The following is a 26,883-nucleotide window of genomic DNA, read 5'->3' as shown; positions in this document are numbered from 1 at the left end:
CCAGCACAGCTCCAGGAGCTCACTCGCTAAGGAGGGCAATCCCCAGGAAAATCGACCAGACCGCACTGCGTTTATGGGTGGCGGTGTGCTCATCAGCCAAAAGCAGGTGACAAGGCAAAGACTACAGGAGGCACCGAGAGCAGGCTTAGCCTAGTTCCTGGCTCAGGGGGAGTGCTCAAAGGATGTCCTGTATTGTCATTGCTGTATTACTGTAAGGACCTGTTTACATACCCATCTTCTTGAGCAGCCGGCGAGCTCCTTCCCAGCCTCGGCACAGTGCCTGGCATATAGTAAGTGTCCAGTAAATGGTAGCTCTGATTAGCACGATCACTGTTATTACTGTTGCTATGACAGGGGCAGAAGAAGACACCCAGCCCACAGGCTGGGGCTTCCAGGCCCAGACCTGGGTCATCTTCATGTCCTCAGGGCCTTGGGACAGGGTCCAGCTGGAGTGGGGAAGGGCTCAAGGAATTGCTGAAGCAGACAGCCCTGGCTTTAGCTTCTGGGAACTCGAGCTTGACCCAGAAAAGTTCTCAGGTGGGTGGACGAGATAGCTGGGGGTCGCAGAGCTAAACGGGGGCGTGGAAGCAATGCAGAGAGAAGTGTGGCCGTATTTGGAGTGTCCTTAATTGGCTCCAAGAGCTCTAATCATTTGGTTTACAGGATAAAACTGCATGGGTTCCCGTGCGAGAGGACTAGCTATGCTGAGGGAAACTTTGGAGGGAACCGGGAGACGTCTCTCAGGGGTCAGAGTCTCTGGGAGACAGAGTAGATTTAAATTTGGGGAGGGCAGGCAACAGGGCATGGCCCTCCCCCAGGATGCCCTTGAGTCCAGGGCAGCCCAGCCTGGCCTTAGGAGCCTCCCGAGGCCCTTCAGGATTCCAGAGGCTCAGAACAGCCATTCACGGACGCCCACTCCTGAGAAGCCAGCCCCTCCCTGCCCTGGAGCCCAGGCCAGCTGTGGATGTGGCTGGTGGGACAGGTCAGGAGAGGGCTGTGCCCTAGGCCTGGGGACGATGGCTTGGAGGCTGAGCAGAAGCCCATGAGGGGACCAGAGGGAAGAGGGCCCTGAGCTGGTCACAGTAGCCATCTGGGCACAGAGGAGGGCTTACCGGACTGAAAAGCGCTGGACTTTTCTTGTTCTCTGATCAAGGCAGGTGGGTATGTGTGTGTGTGTGTGTGTGTGTGTGTATGTGGAAAGGGAGTGGATGGGAGTGGATAAATGACGGGAGATAGGCTCAGTGAGGGGGTGGGGGGCTGGCGACATTGGACCAAGCGGATCTCAGAGATCCTATCTTTGGGCCTGCCCTCTCCGTGTGGGCATGCACACCGAGGGTAGATATTTGTGGGTGAGGCCAGCATGTGCCCAGGTGTGCGTGGTTGGGAATAAGGCCAGGGCCTTAGGGCAGGGCCATAGGGCTGTGCTGAGTTGGGGGTGATGGAGGCTGGCGCAGTCTTGGGTACAAACATGTGGCTGGAGAAGGGCTGGGGTATCACTGTGAAGACCCCTTGCTCCAGCCCTTAGAGACCTGGCTTTAGGGTCAGCCCCTCTCCTGAGAACCCCTTCCGACCAGCCCCGGCCTGCCCTGCCTGCTATGTTGAAAGCAACAGGAACAACTTCAGTCCAGCAGGGAAATTATCCAGAGCCCAGAGTGTGCGCTAGCTGGCCATCTGGGGGTCTTGGAGCCCACCTTGGGGGACAGCTCATCCACAGACGATCAGCCAGCGTCCTCGACCCGTCCGCTCCCCTCCTGCTGGTCTGCTGTGTCTACCGCCGTGCTGGGCAGCCTTCTCCAGCTCCGCGCCAGCCACAGAGTTTCAACCGTGGGTGTCCCTGCCACTTCTCATCCCTCTGTTCCCTGGCACGGGAGTGACTCTTCCCACCGGCCAATCTGACTGGGTCATTTTCCTGGGCCGAGCATCACTGTGGCCTGGCCTGGGCCTGATCACTACATCTGTGGCCTTATACCAGCCTCGCCCGCCCCCCCAACACCCTAGGAGTCCCACAGTTGATTTTCAGGCAGATAGCATCCCTCCCCTTGGGGGCTTCTGTGGGAGCCACCCGGCCTCCAGGCCAGCCTCCCTCCTCTGAGGCCAACGCCCACGTCCAGCTTAGCTGGGCCGGCTTCGCTGCCTGGCTCCGCTGGGGATGGCAGGTTCCCCAGGGGCAGGGACTGTGGCTAGTTCACTGTGAGCCCTTGTCACTTGGCTTCCCGAGCCTCCCCCATCACCGTGGCCCTCTTCAGCTCCGGCTGATTCCGGCTCTGGCAGCAGGCCAGCCCAGGGCTCTTTCCTGGTCTTGGGCAGAAGCCCCAGAGGCAGACGCTGTTCCCAAGCCAAACAGGTCATCCCTCAGCCTCCCACCGGGATGCCTGAACTCCTGTGAGTGCTGTGGGTGGGAACCCAGAGCCCTCTGGCCCCTCCTGGAGAAGACAGACAGACAGGCTTCCGATAACCACTGTCCCTTCAGACCTGGCAGTGTTTTTTGTTTGTTTGTTTGTTTGCTTCTTGTTTTTTGTTTCTAAGTAAGCTTCTTGCCTAATATGGGGTTCAAATACAGAACCCCAACATCAAGAGTTGTGTGCTCTACTGACTGTACTGACTGAGACAGCCAGGCGCCCATGACCTCTAGGCATTTGTGTTTTGGATAAGTAGTATAAAACTCAAGCCATTGAGGATGCCACAGTTTTATATCCCGATATATTAAAATTTTTTTGTCAATATTCTTTTCTTTTTTTTAAAGATTTTATTTATTTATTTGACAGACAGAGATCACAAGTAGGCAGAGAGGCAGGCAGAGAAAGAGAGAGAGAGGGAAGCAGGCTCCCTGCTGAGCAGAGAGCCCGATGTGGGGCTCGATCCCAGGACCCTGAGATCATGACCTGAGCCGAAGGCAGCGGCTTAACCCACTGAGCCACCCAGGCGCCCCTGTCAATATATTTCTTGAAAGATATTTCTGTTGTCTCATTGTTAACAAATTATATTTAGAGATTAAGCTATACACACACACACACACACACACACACACACACACACACATCTATTTATTTATTTATTTATTTATTTATTACAGATTTTGTTTGTTTATTTGACAGACAGAGATCACAAGTAGACAGAGAGGCAGGCAGAGAGAGAGAGAGGGAAGCAGGCTCCCTGCTGAGCAGAGAGCCCGATTCGGGACTCAATCCCAGGACCCTGAGATCATGACCTGAGCCGAAGGCAGCGGCTTAACCCACTGAGCCACCCAGGTGCCCTATTTATTTATTTTTTAAAGATTTTATTTATTTGACAGACAGAGATCACAAGTAGGCAGAGAGGCAGGCAGAAAGAGAGAGAGAGAGAGGGAAGCAGGCTCCCTGCTGAGCAGAGAGCCCGATGCGGGGCTCAATCCCAGGACCCTGAGATCATGACCTGAGCCGAAGGCAGAGGCTTTAACTCACTGAGCCACCCAGGTGCCCTGCTTTACCTATGTATTTAGCAATTTTTTCCATTGTTATATTTCTACCAGTTATATGGTGAATAGTTTTTAAAACTATTTCGTACCTTACTGACTGCATAATATGAAAATGATAAATCAGGCTTTACCCAACAATTACTCTGTAACATTTCATAGGATTTAAGTATTTTGCACTTTAAAATACTGTCTTGTTTTATAAGACCTTGGCAAACACTGACAACTGCAAATAAATTTGCTACTTAGTAAAGAAATTTTTATACTCTTTATTAACTAGGAATCAAAGAAATGCAAGCAGAGCCCCTCACCCCCCGCTTGGCGCCTTCTCTCTGTTGATTGCCTCAGGAGAAGACGGAAGACCCGGATGGACCACAATTTTGAGATGCAGCAGCATGGCTCCCTCAACCCCACAACCCCTCTCTCCCACAGCCACCTGCTGGGGCGCCCTGCCCGCCCCTCAAAGCTCTCTGGAGGGGTGTCTCCCCTCGTCCCTGTCCTCAGGAAAACCATTCGTCTGGATACCTTTCCTCAAAGCCATATCCCACAGGCTTCCGGCCGACCAGGCCCTGGAGCCAGGGCCCGGACTGTGCCCCCACAGGAGACTGTGCCCCGGAAGCTCAGCTCCATCTCCTTAACACTCCGGCAGAACAGCCAGGCATGGCCCCTGAGTCCCCTACCTTCTCACTGGGAAGAGCTGCCCACCCCGGGCAAGGAGCCTGCCACCCATGGAGGAGGGAGGCTGCTCAGCCCAGGCTCACGATCTCTGACCCAAGTGCCGGGGGGCAGAGTCCACTCTGAGGGCCCAGGGAACCCAGGTCTGGCCAAACCCAGCAGGATGCCCATAGTGGAGAAGCCTCTGGTGAGTTCCTACCTGGCCCTACCATTTCAATCCCGGTTAGCCCAGAAATCACCAGGTCCCGCAGGGCCAGGCCTGGTGGGTCAGAAGCATCCTGTCCCAGGGACGGCCCATGCGATTACCAGAGCATCTCCAGGAAGAGGCAAGCCCCGGGCCAGGGGTATCCCGAGACCCCGGCTGCATCTGCAAAGGGCCACCTCTACCATGGGTTCTGCGACGACCATGGATTTGGCTACCCTGGACACAACCAGGCTAGGCACAGGCAGACGTTTAGGCACAACGGTCACCTACAGACCTAACTTGACTGTCCATTCAGCTACACCAAACACATCCGGACGGGATCCAGACATGGAGTCGCCTGCTCTGGGCACCAAGCTGGATGCAGCCGTGGACTTTGCTATAGCAGACCCAACTGAGCCAAGCACAGTCATGGATTTGGTGACCCCAGAGCCAGACAAGCCTGGTGAAGCCATAGCTACAGCAGGTCCAGCCAAGCCAGATCCAACCACAGAAGGCACAGCCGTGGATTTGGTGGTACCAGACCCAGTCAAGCTGGGCACAGCCGGGACACATGCAGCCACGGCTCTGGCTAGAGGAAATACAGCCCAGCCGGACAGAGCTCCAGATTCTTTGGCTTTGGACACAAGCAAGCTGGGCACCGCCATGGGGGAGATCACACTGGACAGAGTCATTAACCTGACCATATCAGCCACCTACCCGCTGAGGCCAAGCAGAAACACAGCCCCATCGTGGGTCCATGCTACTGCAGATGCTGCCAGGGACCGGCCTGCAGAGGCTGGCACACTGGACCGAGCCAGAGAAACCAAAGGTAAATGCAAAGGGCTTGGCTGGGGATGTACAGGGGTGTTGTGGGGGGTCAGAGTGCGTTGGCTTGGAGATGAATAGGTGGGGAAAAGGAGGTAGGACTGTAAGGTCAGGGGTGAATGTGCTGAGGGAAAAGACATGGAGACCAAGGCGTGGAACACAGGGGAAGCACCGTAAGCTGGGTCCCCGGGGCTGGTGAGAGGTGAGGTTGAGGGAAGTCACCAGAAGGGAAGTTTCCAGGGGTGACTTGTGCAGGAGCCATTGCGCTGAGTCCTTCCTTTAGCGTCTTCCGTGGTGGAGTAATCAGGTGATCTACAGGTGAGTCCAGCTTTCAAAGCGAACCACCTCTATGGAAATACAGACTCGCACGTCAAGAAGCTGTGATTTGTCCAACAGCCGTCCCTACAGTGACTCTCTAGATAGGCACAGTAACCTCACCTGAGACCTTCTAAATGATGCACATTCAGCCTTTCAGGAAGGTATCTGTTGCTGGAAAGGTGCCCCACCTGACCTGTTCTTCCTTGGTCCCTTACCCCCAGCCCTTTTGTCCTGAAAGGTAAGTTGGAGACTTGTATGCATAGAAGTCCTGCATACAGTACGCAGAGAACTGTAAATAGGTCAACATAAGGGCTAAAAGTTCATTCTGTCTCGGAGAAACCTGGGTTTCTTCCTTTTCCTCATCTTTCACTCTCTCTCCAACCAGTCTATTTCCAACTCTGATGATCTATTTCAACGGCACTTGGCTGGCTGTCTCCTACTCTTCCACACTCTGCCCCTGCCATGCCACAGTCCCACCCTCCCTTCCCCCACCCCCACCCCACACTCCAGGGTTGTGGGGGGGGTTCTCTGTTCCCCATGCAGCTGTCCCAGGGACTCAGGGATGTGATGGTGGCTCTTTATGTTAACAGTCACTGGTGACTCACCACCGGCTTCCCTCAAAGTCCAGCTCCTTCGCCCAGCTTCCGAGACTTTGATCTTTCCCAGTCTCCAGCTTTGTATTTCCATCTGGAATTTTCGAGTTGTCCACCAGCACCATGCACTCTCCCCTCTGGGTCTGCTCACCTCTGCTGCCCCTGACCACAGAGCGCCCTTCCGCTCTTCCCTCCCCCGACCATTTGCCTTTCTGTCTTAGCCCTCAGCTTCCCCATGAACTCTTCCAAAATCCCTCTCCCTGGGATGAGCGCCTCACAGCACCCAGTACTCTCTGCGTACCCCAGCCCCCAGCTATCTCCCCCACTAGGCCTAGAAGAGTCATCCTCATTCCTGTGCCCCCAGGGCCTGGCAATGAGCTGTCTTTAATGTTGACTGAATGCATGGACATTTTTTTCTGATGGGTAAATTGAGGCTCAGGAAAGTTCCTGACCACCTCAAGGTCATAGGGCTCATCATCCAGAAGCCAGGCCTGGAACCTGGGCCCCTGACTCAGGGCTCCGCAGGCGCCGGCGCCCGGGCAGAAAAGCGCTGAGCCCGCGCAACATCCCCACCGGCGCGTGACCCGCGCGCGCACCGCGACTCGCCGCTGTCACCGATCCTCCGCGCCCCCGCCCCGCCCCAGCTTGCAGGGTAAGAGGCGGGGAGCGGGACGTGGGGTGCGGACAGGGATCGAGACTGGGATGCGGGCACCTCCCCCGGCGCGGCATCCGGAGCGGCAGACACAGCGCCCCCGCGCGCCTCCCGGGCCGCCTGCAGCCGGGACCCGGTACCCGCTCCCGCGTGCGGGCGGGCGGAGAGCGGGTGCGGGCGCGGGCGCCGTGGGAGGGGGAGGGGCTCTCGGCGGGGCCGGCAGGCGCGCGGGTCACGTGGTGAGGGTGGCAGCGGCAGCGGCGGCGGCGGCGGCAGCGGCGGCGGCATCGGTACGCGCGGGCAGGGGCAGCGGCGCCAAGCGAGCCGAAGCGAGGTCCCCGGCGGGCGCGGCGGCGCGGGGCGCAGGGGCGGCGCGGCGGGGCCGCGGGCCGGGCGGGTGGGCGGAGAGCGCGGAGGGGCGAGGCCCGGCTGCAGGGGCCGCTCTGCCCAGGGGGAGCCCGCGCCCCGCTCAGCCTTGCAGCCCCGCGCCCTGAGCATCTCCCCGGAGGAACGGAGACAAAGGAGGATTCATGTCCAAAGGTAGGGCGGCTGGCCGGGCCACCGGCGCCCGCTGGGAGAAGGCTGCGGCCCCGAAAACCCCGGCTGGAGGTGCTGCCAGAGGGAGGGTTGCTGCGCGGAGGAGCCCACGCGCGGTGACATATGCACGGACACACGCACACACCCCAGGGGATACATGCCCGGAGAAACGCACACATGGGATCGCGGGGAGTTCTAGAGGCCCACGGAGGTACGAGCAGGGACCCAGATGCGCACAGAAAACCCCACGCTAGGGCACACGCATACACATGCACACCACGCACAGGTATCGGGGCCACGGACAGCCAGATAAGAGACCTGTGCGCTGACACATAGGCCCCTTCCCCCACACACAGGCGCACACTGAGACAGGCACCAGCTGGTGGTCTCCAAGGGAACTCATTGGCCTCCAGAGAACTGGGATGGGGGAAGGGGGTGTCCCAGGGCCCTTTGCAACTGTGAATGGGAAAGGATCGAGATGTCCTAGGTGATTCGTTTTCTAAGAGCGGGGCTGGAGCTGCGGTGGTCTGGAATTGGTCTGGAATTGCCTCTGCCGGTGGGGGTGGGGTCTTGGAGGCTACTAGGGCTGGGAGCAGGGTAAGATCTCCAGCCCTGGAAGGGAGGAAGAGACCCCTCCCACCCCACCCCTCGCCGAGCCGAGGAGGCAGGTGCTATTCCGGAAAGATCCCCTCCCCCTGCTGCCACCTTCCCAACAGAGGGGTGGGGTCCCTGGGCCAGACAAAGACAAAGCCATTATTTGCCCGTGTAAAAGAAAGCGCTGGGGTCCTTGCTTGGCACGGGGAGGGGGCGTGCTGTTTCTATGGGGGCCTCAGCCAGAGCTGAGTCAGGTGGACAGTGAATCTCCCTAGAGCATTGATGGGGCAGGTGGCACCTGGCAGGGGGTGACCAGACAGACCCCTCACCTCTCCAGAAAGCCTGGGAGAGCTGGGAGCTTAGGAGGACCCCAAAGGACCATCTAGGCAGGGTGGCACTTGAGCTATATCCTACTGTGACCTTCATCGTTAGCTCATCCCACCCTTAGGGAACCCCTGTCCAATCCCTGTAGCAGGGAGAGAGAGGGTTGCTCTTAACAGAGTCTGCTCCCTTGACCATGGCCTACCGAGGAGCCATTTGCTGGCTGGTGGCGGGGGGTGGGGGGGTCAGCTGGTCTGCAAAGGGAGCAGCCTGTGAGGGAGAAGAAAAGTGATGGTTCTAAAGTGACATCTGGCTCCCTGCGAGGCATCTGTCCATCCGTCCATCCAACCATCCATCCATTGACATCTGCCTCCTTGCCAGGCATCTGTCCATCCATCCATCCATCCATCCATCCATCCCTGAGTCCATTGCTGAGTGCCTGTGTTATGTTAGGTTCAATGGGGCACAGAGATCAATGAGACACGACCCCTTCCCTGAAGAAGGATGGGCCTGTGTTCAATGCCAGCTAATTTGTATCCATGCTTTGTATAACTTTCACAACAACCTGGCAACGTAGGTAATGTGCCCATTTTCCTCAGGAGAAAACTGAGGTTCACAGAGGTCATCCAGCTGGGAGTTAAGCCTGGGCCAGATGCCCATCTGGGGTTGGCATGGTAGGACCAGGGCTGCTTTCTGGGCTAGGGATGGAGCTATGGAATTCCTCTCCAGAGCAGCATCGTCCTGTGTCCTGGGAATGGTGTGCTTCTCAGGCACCCTCACCACACAGTGGACCCTTGGGGGCAAGGACCTTGTCTGGGGTCCAAAAGTATCTTTGGCATGAAGTCTAGGGTTGGCTGGAGTAGGTTTCCATTTGGCAGCACATGGAATGTCCTGGAAGCGGGGTGCCCGGTGGCTCCATTGTTAAAGCGTCTGCCTTTGGCTCAGGTCATGATTCCAGGGTCCTGGGATCGAGTCCCACATCAGGCTCCCTGCTTAGTGGGAAGCCTGCTTCTCCCTCTCCCACTCCCCATGCTTGTGTTCCCTCTCTCTCTGTGTCTCTCTCTGTCAAATAAATAAATAAAAATCTTAAAAGAAAAATGTCCTGAAAGAGATGGAGTGAAGGAATGAACCTGATGGGTACAGAGTACGGGAGGCCAAGGAAGCATAGAAGAGGGCCATGCGTTCAGGTAGGAAAGCAGAGGCTTTTCTAGAGGTAGGCCTTGAGCCCAGTGGTGAAGAAGGAGTAGGTGTCAGCCAGGGGCTGGAGTGGCCAAGGGCCGTCCAGCAGAGGTTGTGGCATAGTGACCCACCACGTGTTTGCCGTGTGCGTGGCTCACGGGTGGTTGCGGGTAGCATGTGGCTGGCATGTAATCGGCCCAGGGTTGGGAGAGGGTGACTTGCCAGCAGACAGGCCCCACGGTGTGTGCACGGGTGCGAGGAGGTGCTTGCTGGTTCTAGAAGTTGCCCGGGAATCTGGGGGGCGGCCCCCTTCTGGCAACCAGTGTCCGTCTTTTGGGAAGGCTGTTTTAGGATGCTGCCATCGACGGGCTCGAGCTGAGCCAGCCATAGGGAGGGCATCCCCTTTTCAAGGATACTAACAAAATCTCCCGAAAATAAATACAAGGCTCACTTTCCAAGTCTGTAAGTATGGGACACCCCCCTGCCCTCCGATGGATCTGTCTCACACCATGGCTTGTGAGAACTAGTGGGCTTGGCTGTAGAGGCATGGGGGGAAGTGGCCTGGGCCAGCCGTGGCGGCAGCTGGGCAGGGAAAACGGGGCGCGGCCCCCCCCACCCCGGTGCAGGTGTGCTGAGGGAGGCCCGAGAGCCACGTGCAGAGAGTGGAGGAGCAGGCCAGGCTGTGAGAGTCAGCTGCCCCAGGGCTGAGCCAATCTTGCGGCCGCCTGGAGCCGTCTGGCTGGCAACAGCTTCCTGGGAAGCAGGAGGGAGCCACGCCAGGCCCTGGGGAGGTCCCAAGGCTTTGTCAGATTTGGCTGTGCCTGGGAGTGACAAGGAAAGAACAGCTTCCCATTGGGAGAGAGAGAGTCTTGCCAGGACTGGTGGCCGGACCAGGTGGCGGGGGTACAAGAACAGACTCCTGGCTGAGTCTGGGGGTGGGGGAGGGAGGCCCTCCTGTCCCCTCCCCCTCTTGCCCATCTGCTGCTCCATCAGCTCTCCCTGGGAGCCTGAGACTCTGCAGGAACCCCAGGATTCCAGAATGGCAGCGCTGGAAGGGGTCCTGGAGAGAGCGCAGAGTCCGATAACTATGTTGTGTAATTAGCATCGCTTGCCCACGCCCCACCTCATTTGCCCTCTGGACAAGCTGGTGAACTTGAAAGGGGCACAGGGGGCAAGAGGGTCTTGAAGTGTGAAGGTTTATGCCGCTGCTTCTGGGCATCGTAGCTCACGTGATGTTCATTGCAGCCTTAATCACGATCCTAGCTTATAGATGAGGACCCAGGCTCGGGGGCGGGGAGTGGTGATTTGCCCAAGTCCACACATCTGGCAAGTAGCAAGGCCAGGCTCGGTCCATGTCACCACATATACCCATTTTATGGATGGGAAAGTGGAGGTGTTCTATACTGAAGCCTGCCCTGGGGGACATTGGCCCCATGAGGAAATGCACAGATTTCCCTTGTGCGCGAACATGCCTGTGACCTGCCAGACCCAGAGGGATGTTGGCCTTTCCCTTCTAGGGAATGGCTCTGTCCTTAGCCTCCCCTTTCTTTTGCCACCCACCATCCCAAGAACACACTGTGTCATCGTAGGCAAGTGGCTGCTGCAGGCTGGCTGTGTCTCATCCCCTCCCCACTGGTCAAAAGGAGAGACTAATTCTTCCCACAGATTTAAAACTATGACTAGGATGGTGTCGGGCTTCTCAAGGCATAGACACCCCGACTTTGCAGTGGTGCTTATGGAACAGAGGGGACACTGAGGCTGGGGGCAAGAGTGATGCTCCTGTAGTGTGAGGGGGGAGCCCTGTTTGCTTCTATAAGACAAAGCAACTGAGGTCAGTGACAGTCAATAGAAGTTAGGTCCAGTATCCTAAAAGGTCTTAGCCCTTTATTTGAGGAGGCAGAACTCAGGTCAGAATAACCCCAGACATATCTTAGATCGGTGGTTCTCCACTAGGGTTATGCTGTCTCCAGGGGACATTTGGCACTGTGTACAAATACTTTTGGTTGTCACAACTGGCATCTAATAGAGGTCAGGGGGGCCACTGCACATCCTACAGTGCATGGAACCGCCCCCTCCCCCAGTAATTACCCAGACCCAAATGTCTACAGGGCCAAGGTGAAGTCCCTGGATTAGATGCATAGATGCGCTTTGGGGCAGCGAGTACACACCAGAAAGTGCCCCAGCAGCTGGAGAGGCTGGGCACTGATCCTGATCTGGCATTTAACTTGCTCTGTGTCTTGGGGAAGTCCTACTCCCCTGCCCCCCAGGCCTCAGTCTCTCCATCTGTGACATGAGGGACTCATGCTGGATGGCACCTGAGGTCCCTTCCAGTCCCAACTCTGTAGGAATCTGTATCAAGAGACTAATACTATGGCGTCCACACGACTTCTGTTTTCCCCCAGCCCACCTCTCCCCCTTCGGCTTTGCAGGGCTCCCAGAGACCAGGACGGACGCAGCCATGTCAGAGCTGGTGCCTGAGCCCAGGCCTAAGCCGGCAGTGCCCATGAAACCGGTCAGCATCAACTCCAACCTGCTCGGCTACATTGGCATTGACACCATCATTGAGCAGATGCGCAAGAAAACCATGAAGACAGGTTTCGACTTCAACATCATGGTGGTCGGTATGCAAGGCTGTGGGGTCACTGAAGGCCATGCTGGTGGGCAGCACCGAGGATCCTGTCTCCATCCCTAGGCTGGACCTTGGCCCTGGCTTTCCTGGGATAAGCTCTTTCCAGGAGGAGAGATTTCACTATGTTGATCACAAAAGCCTGACTCTCTTCTCCCCAGAAGACTGGCTAATCCAGGGGTGGGAACTGTGCATAAATGGTCCGCCTGGCCCCAATACCAGTACGGTGGACACAGGCAGCCTCTTAGCCCTACTCAGCCAGTTTTTAGGTGTGTGGCACAGGGAAATCATCAGTGTCTTTTCCACTGGTATCAGATGGAGGGTGGTCTTCTTTCTGATCTTCTGTAGTGCTTGAAACCTTAAAGAGCATTTGCAGGACATTGATTGGTCACTAAGTGGTGTCACCAGGTCACAGCATTTAAGAGCAGGAAGGGACCTTTGCCTGATATTAGTGAGATATTTACTCAATTGCTGAAACAGGGACCTGGACATCTTTCTTTCTCCCTTATTTCATTCCATCAGCCATCAGGACCTGCCAGTTTTCCCTTGTAAATCTCTCTGAAGTCTGCCCATGTCTTTCTTTCTCTGCTGTGACCCCTCCAAGCTAAGCTAGGCCTCCCACCTAGATTGCCACAGCTCCCTGACTCAGTGCTGCCCAAAGAGAAGGAGGTGGTTGGAGTTTAAATCATCTAGAAAGTCTTGCTGTTAAGAAAAAAAAAATCAGGTGAACTAAATAGTGTGTTCAGTGTTATGGCCAATATATCTTCTGGGGCAAATTTCTTACCTCAAGAGTGAGTAGCAACTGGTTCAGGGACCATGGCCCCGGGCCACACTCTGGCATTGACCCTCCTGCTCCTCTGCCTTCTTTCTGTTTCAAACCATTGTTCACCAGTGACTGAATAATTTTCCCAACCTGCAGAACTCATCAGGTCCCCCATCCTGCTTAAAACCCTTCAGTAGATTTAAGGGCTTAAACTCCTAGCCTGGCCTGGTGCTCTCTCTCCATTCACTTCTTTTTTTTTTTTTTTTTTTTAAAGATTTTATTTATTTATTTGACAGAGAGAGATCACAAGTAGGTAGAGAGGCAAGCAGAGAGAGAGAGAGAGAGAGGGAAGCAGGCTCCCTGCTGAGCAGAGAGCCCGATATGGGACTCGATCCCAGGACCCTGAGATCATGACCCGAGCCGAAGGCAGCGGCTTAACCCACTGAGCCACCCAGGCGCCCCTCTCCATTCACTTCTTACCACTAACCATGTAGCATTCTACTCTTCACTGGTAAGTTCTGGACTCGGAGTGTTCTTTCCAGCCTCTGAACCTTTGACTGTTCCCTCTGTCTAGAACCCCATTCCAGCTTCTCAGGGGTCTTTCAAAGTTTCTCTGCAGGTTTCGACTTAGTTGTTGCTTCTTCCAAGAAGCCCTCCTTTATTATTCCAGAGAGACTGGATTACATTCCCTTCAGTCTGCTGCCGTAATACCTTGTGGTTCCCTCTTTCATGGTGATTATGGCGACATATCATAATTACCCGCTTGTGTTTTGGTCTTCCTCACACTAAATGACTTTTTTTTATTTTTAAAGATTTTTATGTATTTATTTGACAGACAGAGATCACAAGTAGGCAGACAGGCAGGCAGAGATAGAGTGGGAAGCAGGCTCCCCGCTGAGCAGAGAGCCCGATGCGGGGCTCGATCCCAGGACCCCAAGATCACGACCTGAGCCGAAGGCGGAGGCTTTAACCCACTGAGCCACCCAGGCGCCCCCTAAACGGCTTCTTGAGGGTAAAGATGTTGTCTTGTTTGCCTCTCTGCCTCCAATTCCAGCACAGCACTTAGCACTCAAGAGTACTTACTGAGCAAATAACCTCAGAAATTATCCAGACCGGGAACAGCAAGGAGTAGCTGTGCAGGCTTCTTCTCTCCCCAGCAGCGCCACAGGGAGAGACATTGCTGGTCAGTCCCAGCTCACATTCAGGACTGAGCCCACAAGTAGCCTTTTTAACATATTGGCCTGGGTGGCTACTATTGATTGATCAGTTGGAATGAGACATGCCCCTTATCTGCTATCCCTGGTCTCATCCAGTTCCCTCCCTTGCCATCACTTGTCAGTAAGGAAACTAGAAGAGTGAACACGGCTAGTCCCAGGTGTTCAGGGAAACAGCAGTGTTGGGTCTGGAGCTTTTGGGTCTCATCAGCCTCCCAGTATACCACAGGCATGTTCTAGACCAGCACTTCTGACTTTACTGTGTATGTCATTCATCTGGGAGAGTCCTGTCAAAGGGCAGATTCTGAATGAAAGGGCCTGGGCGGAGCCTGGGATCCTGCATTTCCTGCAAGGGTGCAGGTGACGCTGGTGCCACTGGGCAGATGTAGGGCTTGTGTGATCCTCATGCATCGCTTCTCGGCCTTTTGGCTAAGATCAAGTGTAGCATCTGATCCTCATGCACGTTCAAGTTTGAGAAGCGCGGCTTGGACCAGTGGTTTTCAAGCGCCTTTTAGTTGCAGAACTCCTCCTTGGAAGGAAATCTTCTCTGGATTCTGCAGACTTGTGTAAAACAGGTCAAAATGGGGTGCCCAGGTGGCTCAGTCAGTAAAGCATGTGACTCTTGATCTTTGGGTCCTAAGTTCAAACTCCCAAGTTCGGAGTGGAACATATTAAAAAAAAAAAAAAAAAAGAAAGAAAGAAAAAGACGGGTCCAAAGGGAGTGCTCACGAGGGAAGTGGAGGAGAGGGAGCGGCCCTGGCTGGTCAGCTGCCCCCTCCTCTCTCGGTGCCCTCTTGGGCATTTTTCTGGCATAAGGTACTAACAGCAGCACTAGAACGAAGAGTGGACACAGAACCAGGGGGTTCCTTGGGTTCAAGGCTCTGGTCTTGCCTTTCTTAGTTATGTGACCTTGCACACATTTTATGTCAATCTCTCTGGGACCACTTGAGCTGGGGATAAGGAAAGTTCTGCTAGGGGATTCCCAGGGCTGTGGGATTCAAAGGCAGATTTGGCTAACAGATGTGAAAGTCTCGGATTCACTGAGGCAGCCTAGGAGGACAAAGTAGTTCTGTCATTCCGTTTAGTATTCGTAAAGTCTAAAAGCTGAAGTCCAGCAGGCACAAAACAAGAAATCGCTGCACTAGACAAAGGCAGAAGTTGTTTCCCCTCCCCACGGTCCTGGGGCTCCAGGAAGGAGAGAACGTGGAAATCCAACTGATGTTTCCCCAAGTCCCTCTCTGGTAGCAGGGAAGCATTCCCATCTGCCTGCTCTCTCACCCAGTCCTCTGCTTCCCCCCTGGGCGGTGAAGAGGGGGCAGGGCCTGGATCCAGGCTGTAGAATTCTGTAAGCTCGTAGGAGAGACGGCAGGCTCAGGAGGTAGACACGGGTCTTCCCCACCGTGTCATCCTCCTCCTGTCTCGTGGCAGGTCAGAGTGGACTGGGCAAGTCAACGCTGGTCAACACACTCTTCAAATCCCAGGTGAGCCGCAAGGCCTCCAGCTGGAACCGGGAGGAGAAGATTCCCAAGACCGTGGAGATCAAAGCTATTGGGCACGGTGAGGACCAGGCGGGGACCCCTGTGGCCCCTGTTCGGAAGGCTCTCTGCTAGGGAGGGAGAGATGGGCCTACTGGGAAATGAGACAAATGGAAAGCAATCTCAAGACAGAAGAGAACGGAGGCCTAAGGTCTGTAGAACCAACTCCTTGGTCTAGAAAAGATGGGGGGGGATTAGAAATGGAGCTTGAGCTGAATGGTAGAGCATGGGTGGGATTCAAGCAGCAAGAAGCAGGGAAGGCATGCTAGGTGCAGGGAACAGCATGAACAGAGCTGCCGAAGTGGAAAGACCCTGAGATTGACTTTTCCCGTAATTGGTCCTGAAGAAGGAAGGAGCCTGGGTCTCCCTGGATGGTAGCCAGCAGCATAGCCAGCATCAGCCCGACGATTGACATCCCTGGTGCCTTTTCTGTTCACCCTCTAGTGATAGAGGAAGGCGGGGTCAAAATGAAGCTGACCGTCATTGACACTCCGGGCTTCGGAGACCAGATCAACAATGAAAACTGGTATATGTCTGCCTGCCTGTGAGATTTCTGCCCTGAAGACGCTGACCACGGTGCAGATTCCTTCATATTGAGAACCATCTGTGCCCTCCATGCTGAGGGGCTAAGTGGGAAGGCGAGCTAAAGGATAGGAGATGGGGTCTTTGTGAAGAGCCCCAGGAAAGGGCCAAAGCAGAGGGAATTTTGGCTGTGGGATTGCCTGGAGGTGGCAGCAGGGCAGGGCAGACCCAAGGGGACCTGTGGCAAACATCTAGGCTGACCTGAAGTCTGTGGCCGAGCGTGGCCTGTAGGCAGTGTCATAACCCTTCATGACTAGAGGACACATGGGAATTTCCAGGAGGAGAACACCTCCGGGAATTCACAGAGCAAAGCAGCCATCAGCATCCCGCCAAGGATGTAGATGGAAAGCTGCAGGCGGAGATTTGCTCCTAGATAGGGACAGAGACCGACCATGGTTCCTCTGTGAGGATGCTGGGGTCTGCCGCACACAAGGCAGGATCGCCAAACAACACAACTTGGAACAATCTTCGAAAAGCGACTGCTTGTCCTCTCCCCTGGTTATAGGCATGCCCCTTAAAGGAGAAAGGTAGTGATAGCGTTGACAATGGTCACGATAATGTGTTGTGGCTGTGTTGAATACTTTCTATGTGCCGTTGCTGTGTTAAATAGTCCTTAATCCCTCCAGGCACGCATTGGTACTCAAAGAGGGGCTGAGACTTCTGCAGAGCCCCCTAGCTAATAAGGAATGGAGGTGGGGAGAGCGTGTGCTACCCTCTGGGGTGAGATGGGGTTCTGCAAGTTCTTCTGGCCCAGTCAGAGGACCAGGTCCCCGTGGGAGTTCTGGCGTTGCTTAACAAGGAAAGCTATCCATGGGGCCTGAGGGAGAGTGGCCAACAGGCCTTTCTTTCTGGGACATCCATCTGCTTTCTTCCCATCTGCCCCTCCACCCCCAGCTGGGAGCCCATTGAGAAGTACATCAATGAACAGTACGAGAAGTTCCTGAAGGAGGAGGTCAACATCGCCAGGAAGAAACGGATCCCCGACACTCGCGTCCACTGCTGCCTCTACTTCATCTCCCCCACGGGACACTCGTACGTACCAGTCCCTCCCCCCATGGCTGTGGCTCACTCTGGTTCGTGTCAGCTGTGTGCGCTCTGTCATGGAGAATCAACACCCCCAGATGGGCCCTGCTGCCATCAGGGCCCTGTGATCGCCTGGACTTTCCCCCAGAGAGTGTGACTTTCCTACCAGGAGAGTAAAGCTGACCGAGCCCAGCCCCCTTGTTGCCCACTGGTGTTCTAGCACAACTGTGCCAGTGGGGGGTGGTGGTCTGCATGTGAGCCCAGAGGGCTCCTCATCTATACAGGAGATCTGCTTTACACAAGGCTGGGGTTGGGGGGAGGGGTGGGCAGCAAGAAGAATGAAATGGGGAGGGGCAGGGCGACTAGATCAGGTGGGCGTTTGGGGGGGGCATGGGGTCCAGCTGTAGGCACTTGGTGAGTGGGCCTCCCAGCATGTCTAGAGATGAAGGCTGGTGATGAGCAGGTGTGCAGGGAAGCCCAGTTGTGAGTGGCAGATGGGCCGAGTGCCGGTGAGCGCCAGTGTGGGATGGAGAGATCCCGGTGGGCAAGCAGGCGAGCTTCCATAACTTACTACTACGCCTAACTGCTGGGCCAGGGTTCAGTTCTTGAGCGGACGACGTGAGCCAGGCGGTGTCCCAATTTTGGAAGAACCTGGGTACTCAGCAGGTGTTTGATGGTGGGGTCTAGGAACTCAATAAAAAGATTAGCTTTATTGCTCCCTAGAATGTGGACTCATGGTAGAGCAAGCCCGCAGATAGCCTGACTTAGTAAGTCACCAGACTGGGAACTAGAGCTGGACCGGGGGGGCCCCAGAGCCCAGGGTGAGGGCCAAAGCCCCCAGCTAGGCCCTGCAGGACTAACCGTGGGCTGGGAGAAGGCCCATCAGAGGGGCTGTCCTGGGTGCCTGGCTGGCTCAGTCCGTGGGGCAGGCGACTCTCAATCAGGGGGGCTGTGAGTTCAAGCCCTGTGTTGGGCATGGAGATTACTTAAAAAAAAGTGCTGTCCTATATAGATAATAAGATATATCAGTAACCATGACACAAGGGCTTAAAGGGACATAAAGGCAGAGACGACAGTCCACAGCTATTCCCAAGAGAAAAAGATCCCCATGGCAGGAATGCTGTCCTGAAGGAGCTGTTCGAGCAGGGCTGCGGGAGGGGCGGGATTTGAAGCGAAGGGGAGACCCTGTGGTCTCTGCCCTGTGGGGGCAGACGGTTGCAGCCTGTTCCGCAGGCAGTGAGACTCTGGGAGCGTGTCATGGAGGAGAAGGAGCAGCCCCTTGGCCTCAGCCAGGTTCCCCGCCCAGTCCCTTCCGTCCCAAGGGTGGCCCTGGCGTGGTGGCCATGGCGGAGTGGGGGAGGGCAAGGTGGCTCTGACACCCCACCTTCTCTGCGCCCCAGCTTGCGACCCCTCGATCTGGAGTTCATGAAGCACCTCAGCAAAGTTGTGAACATCATTCCGGTCATTGCTAAGGCTGACACCATGACCCTGGAGGAGAAGTCTGAATTCAAGCAAAGGGTGAGAAGGCCCCTCCTCCTTTTCCTGTCCCCACCCTTCCTTCCCTACCTCCGCTCCAAGCCGGGTCCTATCCTTGGTCATTATAGCCCCCCTTCCCACTCAGCTCCCGCTGAACCATTCAAGAGGCTAGGCTGGCTGTGTCAAGGACCAATGTTAAAGACAAATTAGTAGCCTCAAGCTGCCTCCTTCCCACCCTCCAAACTTTTTGGAGAAGACCGTTGAACACATAAATCACCATGCAACTGGAAAGCACTCCTTGATGTTAGTTAGCGTGCTTGAGGGGCTAGAATAATTAATCACCTGTCCGCTAGTCTTTATTAGTGTCTTCTATAAGCTCGTCCCCATGCTGGATGAACAGGGACAGAAGTGGGGTCTTCGAAAAGACATTTGCTGCCTTTGAGAAACTTGTAATCAGGTAGAGCACTGGGGAGTTGCTGGACAGCTTCCTGGAGGAGGTGAGACTTAAGCCAAGCTTCGAGAAAGGACAGACCAGACAGGCTTGGGGTTGAGTCTCAACTCTCTTCCCTGCAAACAGCAATGTGACATACGTCAGCATGAGCACTGCCCTTGGGGAATCCCTACTCGGCAGTGCTGCTTGTCTAAACCCTAAGCTTCTGGACCCTGAGATGAGCAAGCCGTACCCCCCAGATTCTTCCTTGTCTCAGCCTGGGCTGTAGCAGCTGGATGACTGGGGCTGCCATTTAAGATCTTCCTGCTGCTCAGAGCCTTGGAGATCAGAGATGACTGGATTAGCAAAGGCTGCACTCATCCCTCTGACTTCAGTGCGCACGCGCGCGCGCGCACACACACGTGCACGCGCATCACTGCCCCCGCCCCCCCGCCCGCCCCGCCAGTTATCCCGACACTTGGCTACCTTGCTTCTCTTCCTTGCCTCTAGGTCCGAAAGGAGCTTGAAGTGAATGGCATTGAGTTTTACCCCCAGAAGGAATTTGATGAGGATTTGGAGGACAAGACAGAGAATGACAAAATCCGGGTGGGTGCCCAGGGCTCTGTTCGGCACACAAATGTCCCCCTTGGTACCAGTGGGATGTGGATTGTGTCCCCCTTCTGTCTTGCCACCTGCTTTTCCCCCTTTGAACCCTCTGCCCCACCTTGCCTGACCCAGATAAGAAGCGATATGGATGAGGGGAAGAGCCCTGGCCAGGACTGTGAACCCTGAACCCAGAGAGCCAAGGTTCGCATCCATCCCCGGGCTACCCCAAAAGCCTCTTCTCCCCGCACAGGGCCTGGAAAAACAGGGTGTGGTTGATGGAAGAGCGTGGGCAGAAAGAACATCAAGCTGGGGTCCAAGGTGTCTGTGCTCTAGTCAGAGCCCTGCCTCAGTTTCCCCTCTATAAGATGCAGAGTTCAGGCTAGGGGAGTGGCTTATAGGCATTTTTTCCCCCTAGAGGAACTCTTTTAAAAAATTAAACATTAGACAGAACTCTTGTTGAAATATAAAACATGAAAACAGAGCTGCTCTGGCTCAGGGATGTGGGCACAGAGCACTGTCTTCTCAGCTATCCCTGGGGCATCTCCTGGGGATCTTTTCTTTTTCTTTTTTAAATTTACTTCACAAGTAGGCAGAGAGAGAGAAAGGAGGAAGCAGGCTCCCTGCTGAGCAGAGAGCCCGATGTGGGGCTCGATCCCAGGACACTGAGATCATGACCCGAGCCGAAGACAGAGGCTTTAACCCACTGAGCCACCCAGGTGCCCCTCTCCTGCGGATCTTAAGGCTTCTTGGGATTTCTACAATCCCTCTCTCAATTCCAAACTTTGACAGTTCTGGGATTTTACATCAGAATGCTGAGTTCCAGTCCAGGCTTTTCTACGCACCACTATGACCTGAGACAAACCACTTGCTTTGGTCTGGAGTCTCCTCTTCTGGCGGGGGTGGGGGGGGGTGGCGGATAATCCACCCAAAGCCCCTTATCTGATGTAGCTGAGAGAGGTAGTGGGTCAGTTAATTGAGAAAATCCACTGAAGAAAAGAAATCGCTTTAAAAAAATGGTATATGCAAATCTTTTTTTTTTTTTTAAGATATTTATTTATTTATTTATTTGACAGAGACACAAGTAGGCAGAGAGGCAGGCAGAGAGAGAGGAGGAAGCAGGCTCCCTGCCGAACAGAGAGCCCGATGCGGGGCTCAATCCCAGGACCCCAGGATCATGACCCGAGCCGAAGGCAGAGGCTTAACCCACTGAGCCACCCAGGTGCCCCGTTGTATGCAAATCTTTGATGTTTTTAAGACTTTCTCAAGTCTTTCTGAAACACTCAGCCTGATTTTCAGAGAAACCATTCTCCATGGTCACACATCCTTGGCTTAAATCATAGTTTTTCCAAGAGCAAGTGGAACGCACATCAGGCAAATGGATTTGGGAATATATACAACCCACTGCGGGGGAACAGAGGAGCCTACAGAGCTCCAAAAGTGGAGGGTGGCGGACACGGACCTCTGCTTGCAGGTTTAATGGGAGGTAGCGTAAAACATGTAACTTGGCTATCCCGTGGGTGCGTATCCCTAAAGAGCGGTCGTTCTGTCCTAGCTTTTCCAAACCAAACCAAATACGTTAAAACTCCCTAAAAAATACAAAGCTTTTTCTGGTTGAAGGAAAGCCGACCTACCGAGGTTAACCCGCCAGACAGGGAGGGATGCGGCCAGGGCTGGACCCAGAACTTCAGAGTCCCTTTTAAGAGACACGCGCCTTGCCCTTGCCCATCGGGGGATCACGGAATGGGCAGTGGAAGTGTGTAGTTCAAGGCCAGAGGCCCAGGACCCTTGGGCATCCTGGCCGTGGCGGCCGGGATGGCAGGAGGCTGACATGCATGTGTGTGCTTTGTCAGCAGGAAAGCATGCCGTTCGCTGTCGTGGGAAGCGACAAGGAGTACCAAGTGAATGGGAAGCGTGTCCTCGGCAGAAAAACTCCCTGGGGGATCATTGAAGGTAATTCAGTGCCTCTTCTTGAAGAACTGGCCGTTGCGGGTACGTTATGCTTACTTACTCAGCCTCTAGAGTTCAGGGCACTGTCCTGGCACGTCGGATACGACACGAATGCCAGCCAGACCCTGCTGTAAGGAGCTTACAGTCTAACTGGGAAGATGAGTGTCAGAGGCAGGCGGCGGTCAAGGCCGGTTTAACACCTGACTGGGAGGCCCTGACCCATGCGTCAAAGGAGTGAAGGACATGGAGAGACTAAAAAGCACTGGAAAACCGCAGAAAGGTTTTCACATGAACGTGGACGTGATTCGACGAACCACTGAAGGGTGTTTCGGAGGTGGTCGTTTTCGTTTTGTTGTGAATGTATGTGACCTTGAGAAGGTCAATAACGATTCTGGAAGGTTTCAAAGAATTGCTTCAGTGATCTTGTTCAAGCATGCCCACCCTCTGTGGGGAGCAGGGGAGGCGTGCCTGTCCTCAGAATGTTAGCCCCCGAGGGTCTCGAGCCTCAGACAGGGGAAGGGTCTTGCTGAAGATCACATGACTTGTTAGCGGATGAAACTGGGATTTTAGAGCCGGAGGTCAAGGCCACAGCTGAGTTGATTTTAATTCCCAAACCAAGTTTGTGCCACTGGATCACATTGTTTCTCGTTTGCCGATGACCCTATGTTGAGATTTTTTTTTTTTAATGGCATTTTCTCATCTACCTTGAACTAGAATCATTTATGAGGATGTCTGTCCTGTCCATTAGATCGTGGGACTAGAGCCTTCGTGTCCTAGTCCCCTTCTCCCACAACGCGTGGCAGACGGCTTGCAGAGAGTAGGTACTCAAATCTGTATTGAGTTAGAGTCACCATATAGCGTGTGACCTTTTCTAAGGTGGCTCAGCTGTTACGTTTGGTGTGTGTTACTCTCTTCTAGTCAGGTCATAAGCTCCTTGAGGATAGGAATTGTGTCTGAGGCCTTGGGCCAGTTTTTAGAAGCCCTGTGTGACCTGAACAACAGAAGTGAGCCTGCTGGGTGTTGCTGCATTAGTGGAATGACCACCTGTTGTTCTGTTTTGTTCACAGTGGAAAACCTCAACCACTGTGAGTTTGCCTTGCTCCGAGACTTTGTCATCAGGTGAGATGCGCCCGTTCCCTCAGAGGGTGGCTTTACTTGTTGGTCAGGAGGCCATCCCTTCAGGTCTACTTCCTCTGACAGAGCGCTCTGCGCCCCGTTCCTCGTCCCATCATGAAGCAGAAGGGGCCAAAGAAGTATTTTTATTTTCTCTCTGGCCTGGGTCCCAGTCATTGGGCCTAGGCCATGGGCGTGAAGCACGGGCCTCAGGTGTGGGTCCGTCTCTTCCTCCTCCCGCCCATAACCGCACCCCTCTCTCTCCTCACCCCGTGTCCTTCAGGACCCACCTCCAGGACCTCAAGGAAGTGACACACAACATCCACTACGAGACCTACAGGGCCAAGCGGCTCAATGACAATGGAGGCCTCCCTCCGGTGAGCGTGGACACAGAGGAAAGCCACGACAGTAACCCCTGACGGCCCTTTCTCTGTATCATCACACATCCTTGCTTTTCCACACACACATCCCAGTACCACCACCGACCACCTTCTTGCTTTCTACTCTGTCCCGCAGGCCTGTCTGGTGTTTGTGGAGTTTGTCTACAGTGTGTGTGTGCGTGTGTGTGTGTGTGTGTGTGTGTGTGAGAGAGAGAGAGAGTGTGTGTGTGTGTGTGTGTGTGTGTGTGTGTGTACCTGCGCAGGGGTGAGGTATTTTCACTGCCTTCCCTGGAAGGTCCCTTGTAAGTTTGGTTCCTCCATGGCTGTCCAGTATCTGTCTCCTTTCCTTGTGTCCCAGAACCAAGCTGTGCGCCTCACTCAAGAGGTTTTGGGGGAGGTTTCACTTAAAAATGATGGGGAACAAGTGAGCCCGCGGGTAACTCTTTCTTATCTCTGAACCGCCCACAACGGGGATGGCAGAGACTCTCGAAGGACAGCTTTGGAGCTGGACCTGGTGGGGGAGGGGGTGGGAGGTGGGCGTCTAGGGTAAGGCTGGGCCTTCCTAGGAGTGGGAAGGTCGAAGGAGAGCAGAGTAGGTGGGAGCTGGGCTCCTGCAGAAAAGCGAAGTGGGGAAGAGAGCTCCACCCTTCAGTGTGTGTCGTCTCCACTGTCTCCACTGTCTCCACTGTCGGAAACCCACCACCTGTCCCCGTCCGTCCTGGTTGCAGTCCGCTGCCTTCCACGCGCGCTTCGCCTCACTCCCCTCTGCTCCCAGCTTCTCCCCCTTCCCGCCTTCCTTCATCCTGCCCCTCTCTGTGACTTCCTCCGCTCGCTCTGGGTCTAACCCGTCTTAGCTACATTCCTATATGTAGGATATATGCCCCAAAAGGCCTTCAGGCCACCTTAAAATAAAATCACAGCCAACCACGTGACAGTGCCCACCGGGATTACGAGAGAAATCAGACCCACAGAGGCGAGAGGGAAAGTTTCCACAGCGCATGGCGGACCCGTGTGGGCCCAGGCAGAGGAGGAAACACGGCGAGTTACCCAGTTCCCAGTATCTGGTTCGAGAAGCACATGCGCTGGTCCAGTGAGACCACCTTTGGGCACTGAGTTCTAGGAGAATTAGGTCTAAAGATGTCTCAAGAGCAGTACACAATCTTTGCCTTTCTCTGTGGTTTGGCTTCGGAGGCAAATGTGAGACAAACACCTCACTTTTCTCCATCAGGGCTCTTCCTCCCCCAGAAGTTGGCTTCTCTACTGCTGGCTTCTCATTCATGCTTGACCCTCTCTGGGCTTCTGTTCTCTCTCACTGTGCATGTCTGTCTGTCTGTCTGTCTCTGCTTTTCCTCGCTTTCCCCCTCCTGACTCCTGCAGACATTCCTAACGAAACTCACAATCATACAGTCAGCCTTTTCTTGCCATTCCCTTCAGCTCTGCATTAAGGCCTAGATTTCCCCCATTGGTTTTACAAACGAGTTCCTCTTCCTCCTCTAGTCTGTAAGGTGGCTGAAACTTGGGGCTGGGGAAACAGTTTAGCCTTAGGTAAGGGAAAACACCAACTAGCTGCCGTTTACAATGACCTCATACAACCTCCTGTTCCACCTCCGGGCCCAGCGCTCGGTGTTTTACTGGTCCACGACAAATCCCAGCATTTCTAGTCTCTTATCACTCAGGTGCTAGGAAAACACATAGACTTCAGATCAAGATTCAGTGGGCCAGGAGAAAGAGGTGGGTGAACCCTAAAACCAGACTCAAAACCTATGGTCTCGGTCTTTCTTGGAGGAGGCTCTTTACCAGTGCAATACACATAGTCCCGCACCCACAAAGTCACTGCAGGGTAAGCACCTAGCAGGATAGGACAGCAGCAGGGTTAAAGCACAGAGGTTGCTACATTTCAACAGGAGAGGGACCCATGGGGTATATGGTGGGCAGTCATGTATGCAGACGCGGGACTGGCCACCTAAGGCTGGCAGGGGAGGTCTAGTGGGGGGGGGCGGGCATTGGAGAAGCTGAGTAGAGAATGATGCTTGGCACCCCTACAACTTGATGTCAGCCTCTTCGGAGAAGCTGTGTTATGTGTCTGCTGCCAGCTGCTAGTCTCCACACCCTCAACCGTTCTCAACCCCCTCCTGCAGGGAGAAGGCCTCCTGGGCACTGTCCTTCCACCTGTGCCGGCCACCCCCTGCCCCACTGCTGAATGAAGGCCATTTCAAGCACTGCTTCTCCCTCCATTCCTCCCAGCTCTTATTGCTGCCGGGCTATGCCCTTTTTTAGAGCTGTGCTTGCCCAGCCCACCACCACCACAGCCCCCCGTCAGCTCTCAGCAGCTCGGAGGGGCCAGCTGTCTCTTTAGGACAGTTGCTTTCTCCCTGTATCCAAACCCCTCCCTGCTCCCAGTGGAATGGAGTTCTCGCCAGCCCAGCCCTCCTCCATCGTCTGTATCAGCCGGTCCCAGCCCATCTGTAGGGGGAAAGAACTCATCAAGAGCTCCTTCTGCCCTTGGACACCCATACCAGCTACTTGTCACCATCTCCGAAGGGAAATGGCATTGCTCCCTGTCCATTCATCTGCATGAGCTACTCTTGGCTTCCTTCAAGGGTCAAGAAAGCAACTTTTCTGCTTGTCAGATTTGTGGATGTCAGCCGTGTGAGCCCCAGTGTGGGACAAGGGTGTCTCCTTCATTGCTTACAGCTTATTTCTAATGATGGGTCACTATGGATGTGGGGGGAGCCAGGCCTAGGGTCATTTTAAAATAAAAACCACCACTTGTAGCTGGCCCAGAGTTCAGCTTCACACTCACCCCACCCTGTAAGGCAGCCACTTAGAGTGGTTTTCCTGGAGAGACATCTCTGGAATTGACTTCCTTACCCTCAAACTTTAAAAAAGAACCAAACACAGACATAAACCTCCAGAAACCCGTGGGATGTGAACTCTGGGAAGAAACAACAAAAAGCACCCTTCTGTCCACTTAGCAATAAGAGGGATCTCTTCCCACCTACCCTGACTACTCCTGCTACCTGCTACCCTGACCTTCACCCTGCTAATGTGAGTAATGAATTAGCCTGGCCTCAGTTGGTCACTGTAGGCTAGTGGAAAATACCCAGTGGAGGGCAAAGCCCCCCATCAGATGCATGAATGTTTGCGAATGTTGGCTGCCACTGCCCCACATACTATGTCTTTATGGGATCCCCCTCCCCGCCCACCTCCGCCATCTCTACCTGGACACTACTTTCTCAAAGGCTGGTGACTTGTGGGCCATTCATCTACAACTAAGTCCTGATGGAGCAAGAGGCCCAAGCCTAGGGGATGCAAGAACGACCCGTTTCTTAAATGTTACCAGTCCCAGCCAACCTTTGGGTGACATTATGGTTAAATTTCCCAATTGAAAACAAGCCAACAGACACTCCAACTGGTTGTATAAATGTTGCTAGACTTTATGTGTTGTACAACTAAACATTGCTGTTTGAACAAGAACTGTCTGGCCTGTGTTTCATTTGTGCTCCTCACTCCTTGGCCGAATCAGCCATTACAGGGTGGAGGGTGAGACAGGGACCATCTTGGTAAGAAGCAGCCACAGGAATCATAGGTGGGAAACATTTCGTGAGATCAGTTTGTCTTCAGTTGGCTTGAGGTTGGACTTCAGTCATTATTCCACGGAGTTTTGTGTTTAGAAGGAGTGATGGAGCTATCATGTTAGACCTTCAGGGACACTGTTCTGTATAGACCGTCTCCTCCAATGTAAACAAGGTTTATTTTCATTTAACGAATTCCCTAGATTTTCCCTCCTTTCTCCAGAAGGCATAAAACCCAATTCTATGAAAGGAGTGGGCCCTTCGTGCCTGAAGACCTGCCTACT

The 26,883-nt window shown here is 54.4% G+C and overlaps 1 protein-coding gene and 1 pseudogene across 5 annotated transcripts; both read left to right on the top strand.

Moving 5' to 3' along the window:
- The first annotated feature begins 20 nt into the window (after nt 1-20).
- SEPTIN3 (septin 3) lies at nt 21-26,501 on the top strand. 5 transcript variants are annotated; one of them, XM_032346074.1, is made up of 12 exons: nt 21-290; nt 3,732-5,139; nt 11,759-11,950; nt 15,361-15,489; nt 15,912-15,993; nt 16,944-17,081; nt 18,473-18,590; nt 19,489-19,584; nt 21,438-21,534; nt 22,599-22,650; nt 22,928-23,021; nt 25,163-26,501. In XM_032346074.1, exons 2-12 carry the CDS (start codon nt 3,819-3,821, stop codon nt 25,226-25,228), a joined length of 2,385 nt encoding a protein of 794 aa, XP_032201965.1. In that variant the 5' UTR covers nt 21-290; nt 3,732-3,818; the 3' UTR covers nt 25,229-26,501. The 5 variants fall into 5 exon arrangements, with proteins under 5 accessions (XP_032201965.1, XP_032201969.1, XP_032201968.1 ...); XM_032346078.1 differs by lacking the exons at nt 21-290; nt 3,732-5,139 and adding an exon at nt 6,965-6,988 and having other exon boundaries at nt 21,435-21,534; XM_032346077.1 differs by lacking the exons at nt 21-290; nt 3,732-5,139 and adding an exon at nt 6,995-7,238.
- Nucleotides 14,342-14,478, top strand: LOC116594520 (annotated as a pseudogene).
- Nucleotides 26,502-26,883: the final 382 nt, after the last annotated feature.

The sequence above is a fragment of the Mustela erminea genome, chromosome 6, assembly GCF_009829155.1.
Source record: "Mustela erminea isolate mMusErm1 chromosome 6, mMusErm1.Pri, whole genome shotgun sequence".
Lineage (NCBI taxonomy): Eukaryota > Metazoa > Chordata > Mammalia > Carnivora > Mustelidae > Mustela > Mustela erminea.
Note: the sequence above shows the minus strand (reverse complement) of the source record. Positions and strands in the feature narration are given on the sequence as shown.

Bases quoted from the DNA above. Each gene is read 5' to 3' on its own strand.
- SEPTIN3 (XM_032346074.1), top strand. From the start codon at position 3,819: ATGGACCACAATTTTGAGATGCAGCAGCATGGCTCCCTCAACCCCACA. The intron at 15,994-16,943 runs GTATATGTCTGC...CTCCACCCCCAG, and splicing joins CAGATCAACAATGAAAACTG to CTGGGAGCCCATTGAGAAGT. The intron at 17,082-18,472 runs GTACGTACCAGT...TCTGCGCCCCAG, and splicing joins ATCTCCCCCACGGGACACTC to CTTGCGACCCCTCGATCTGG.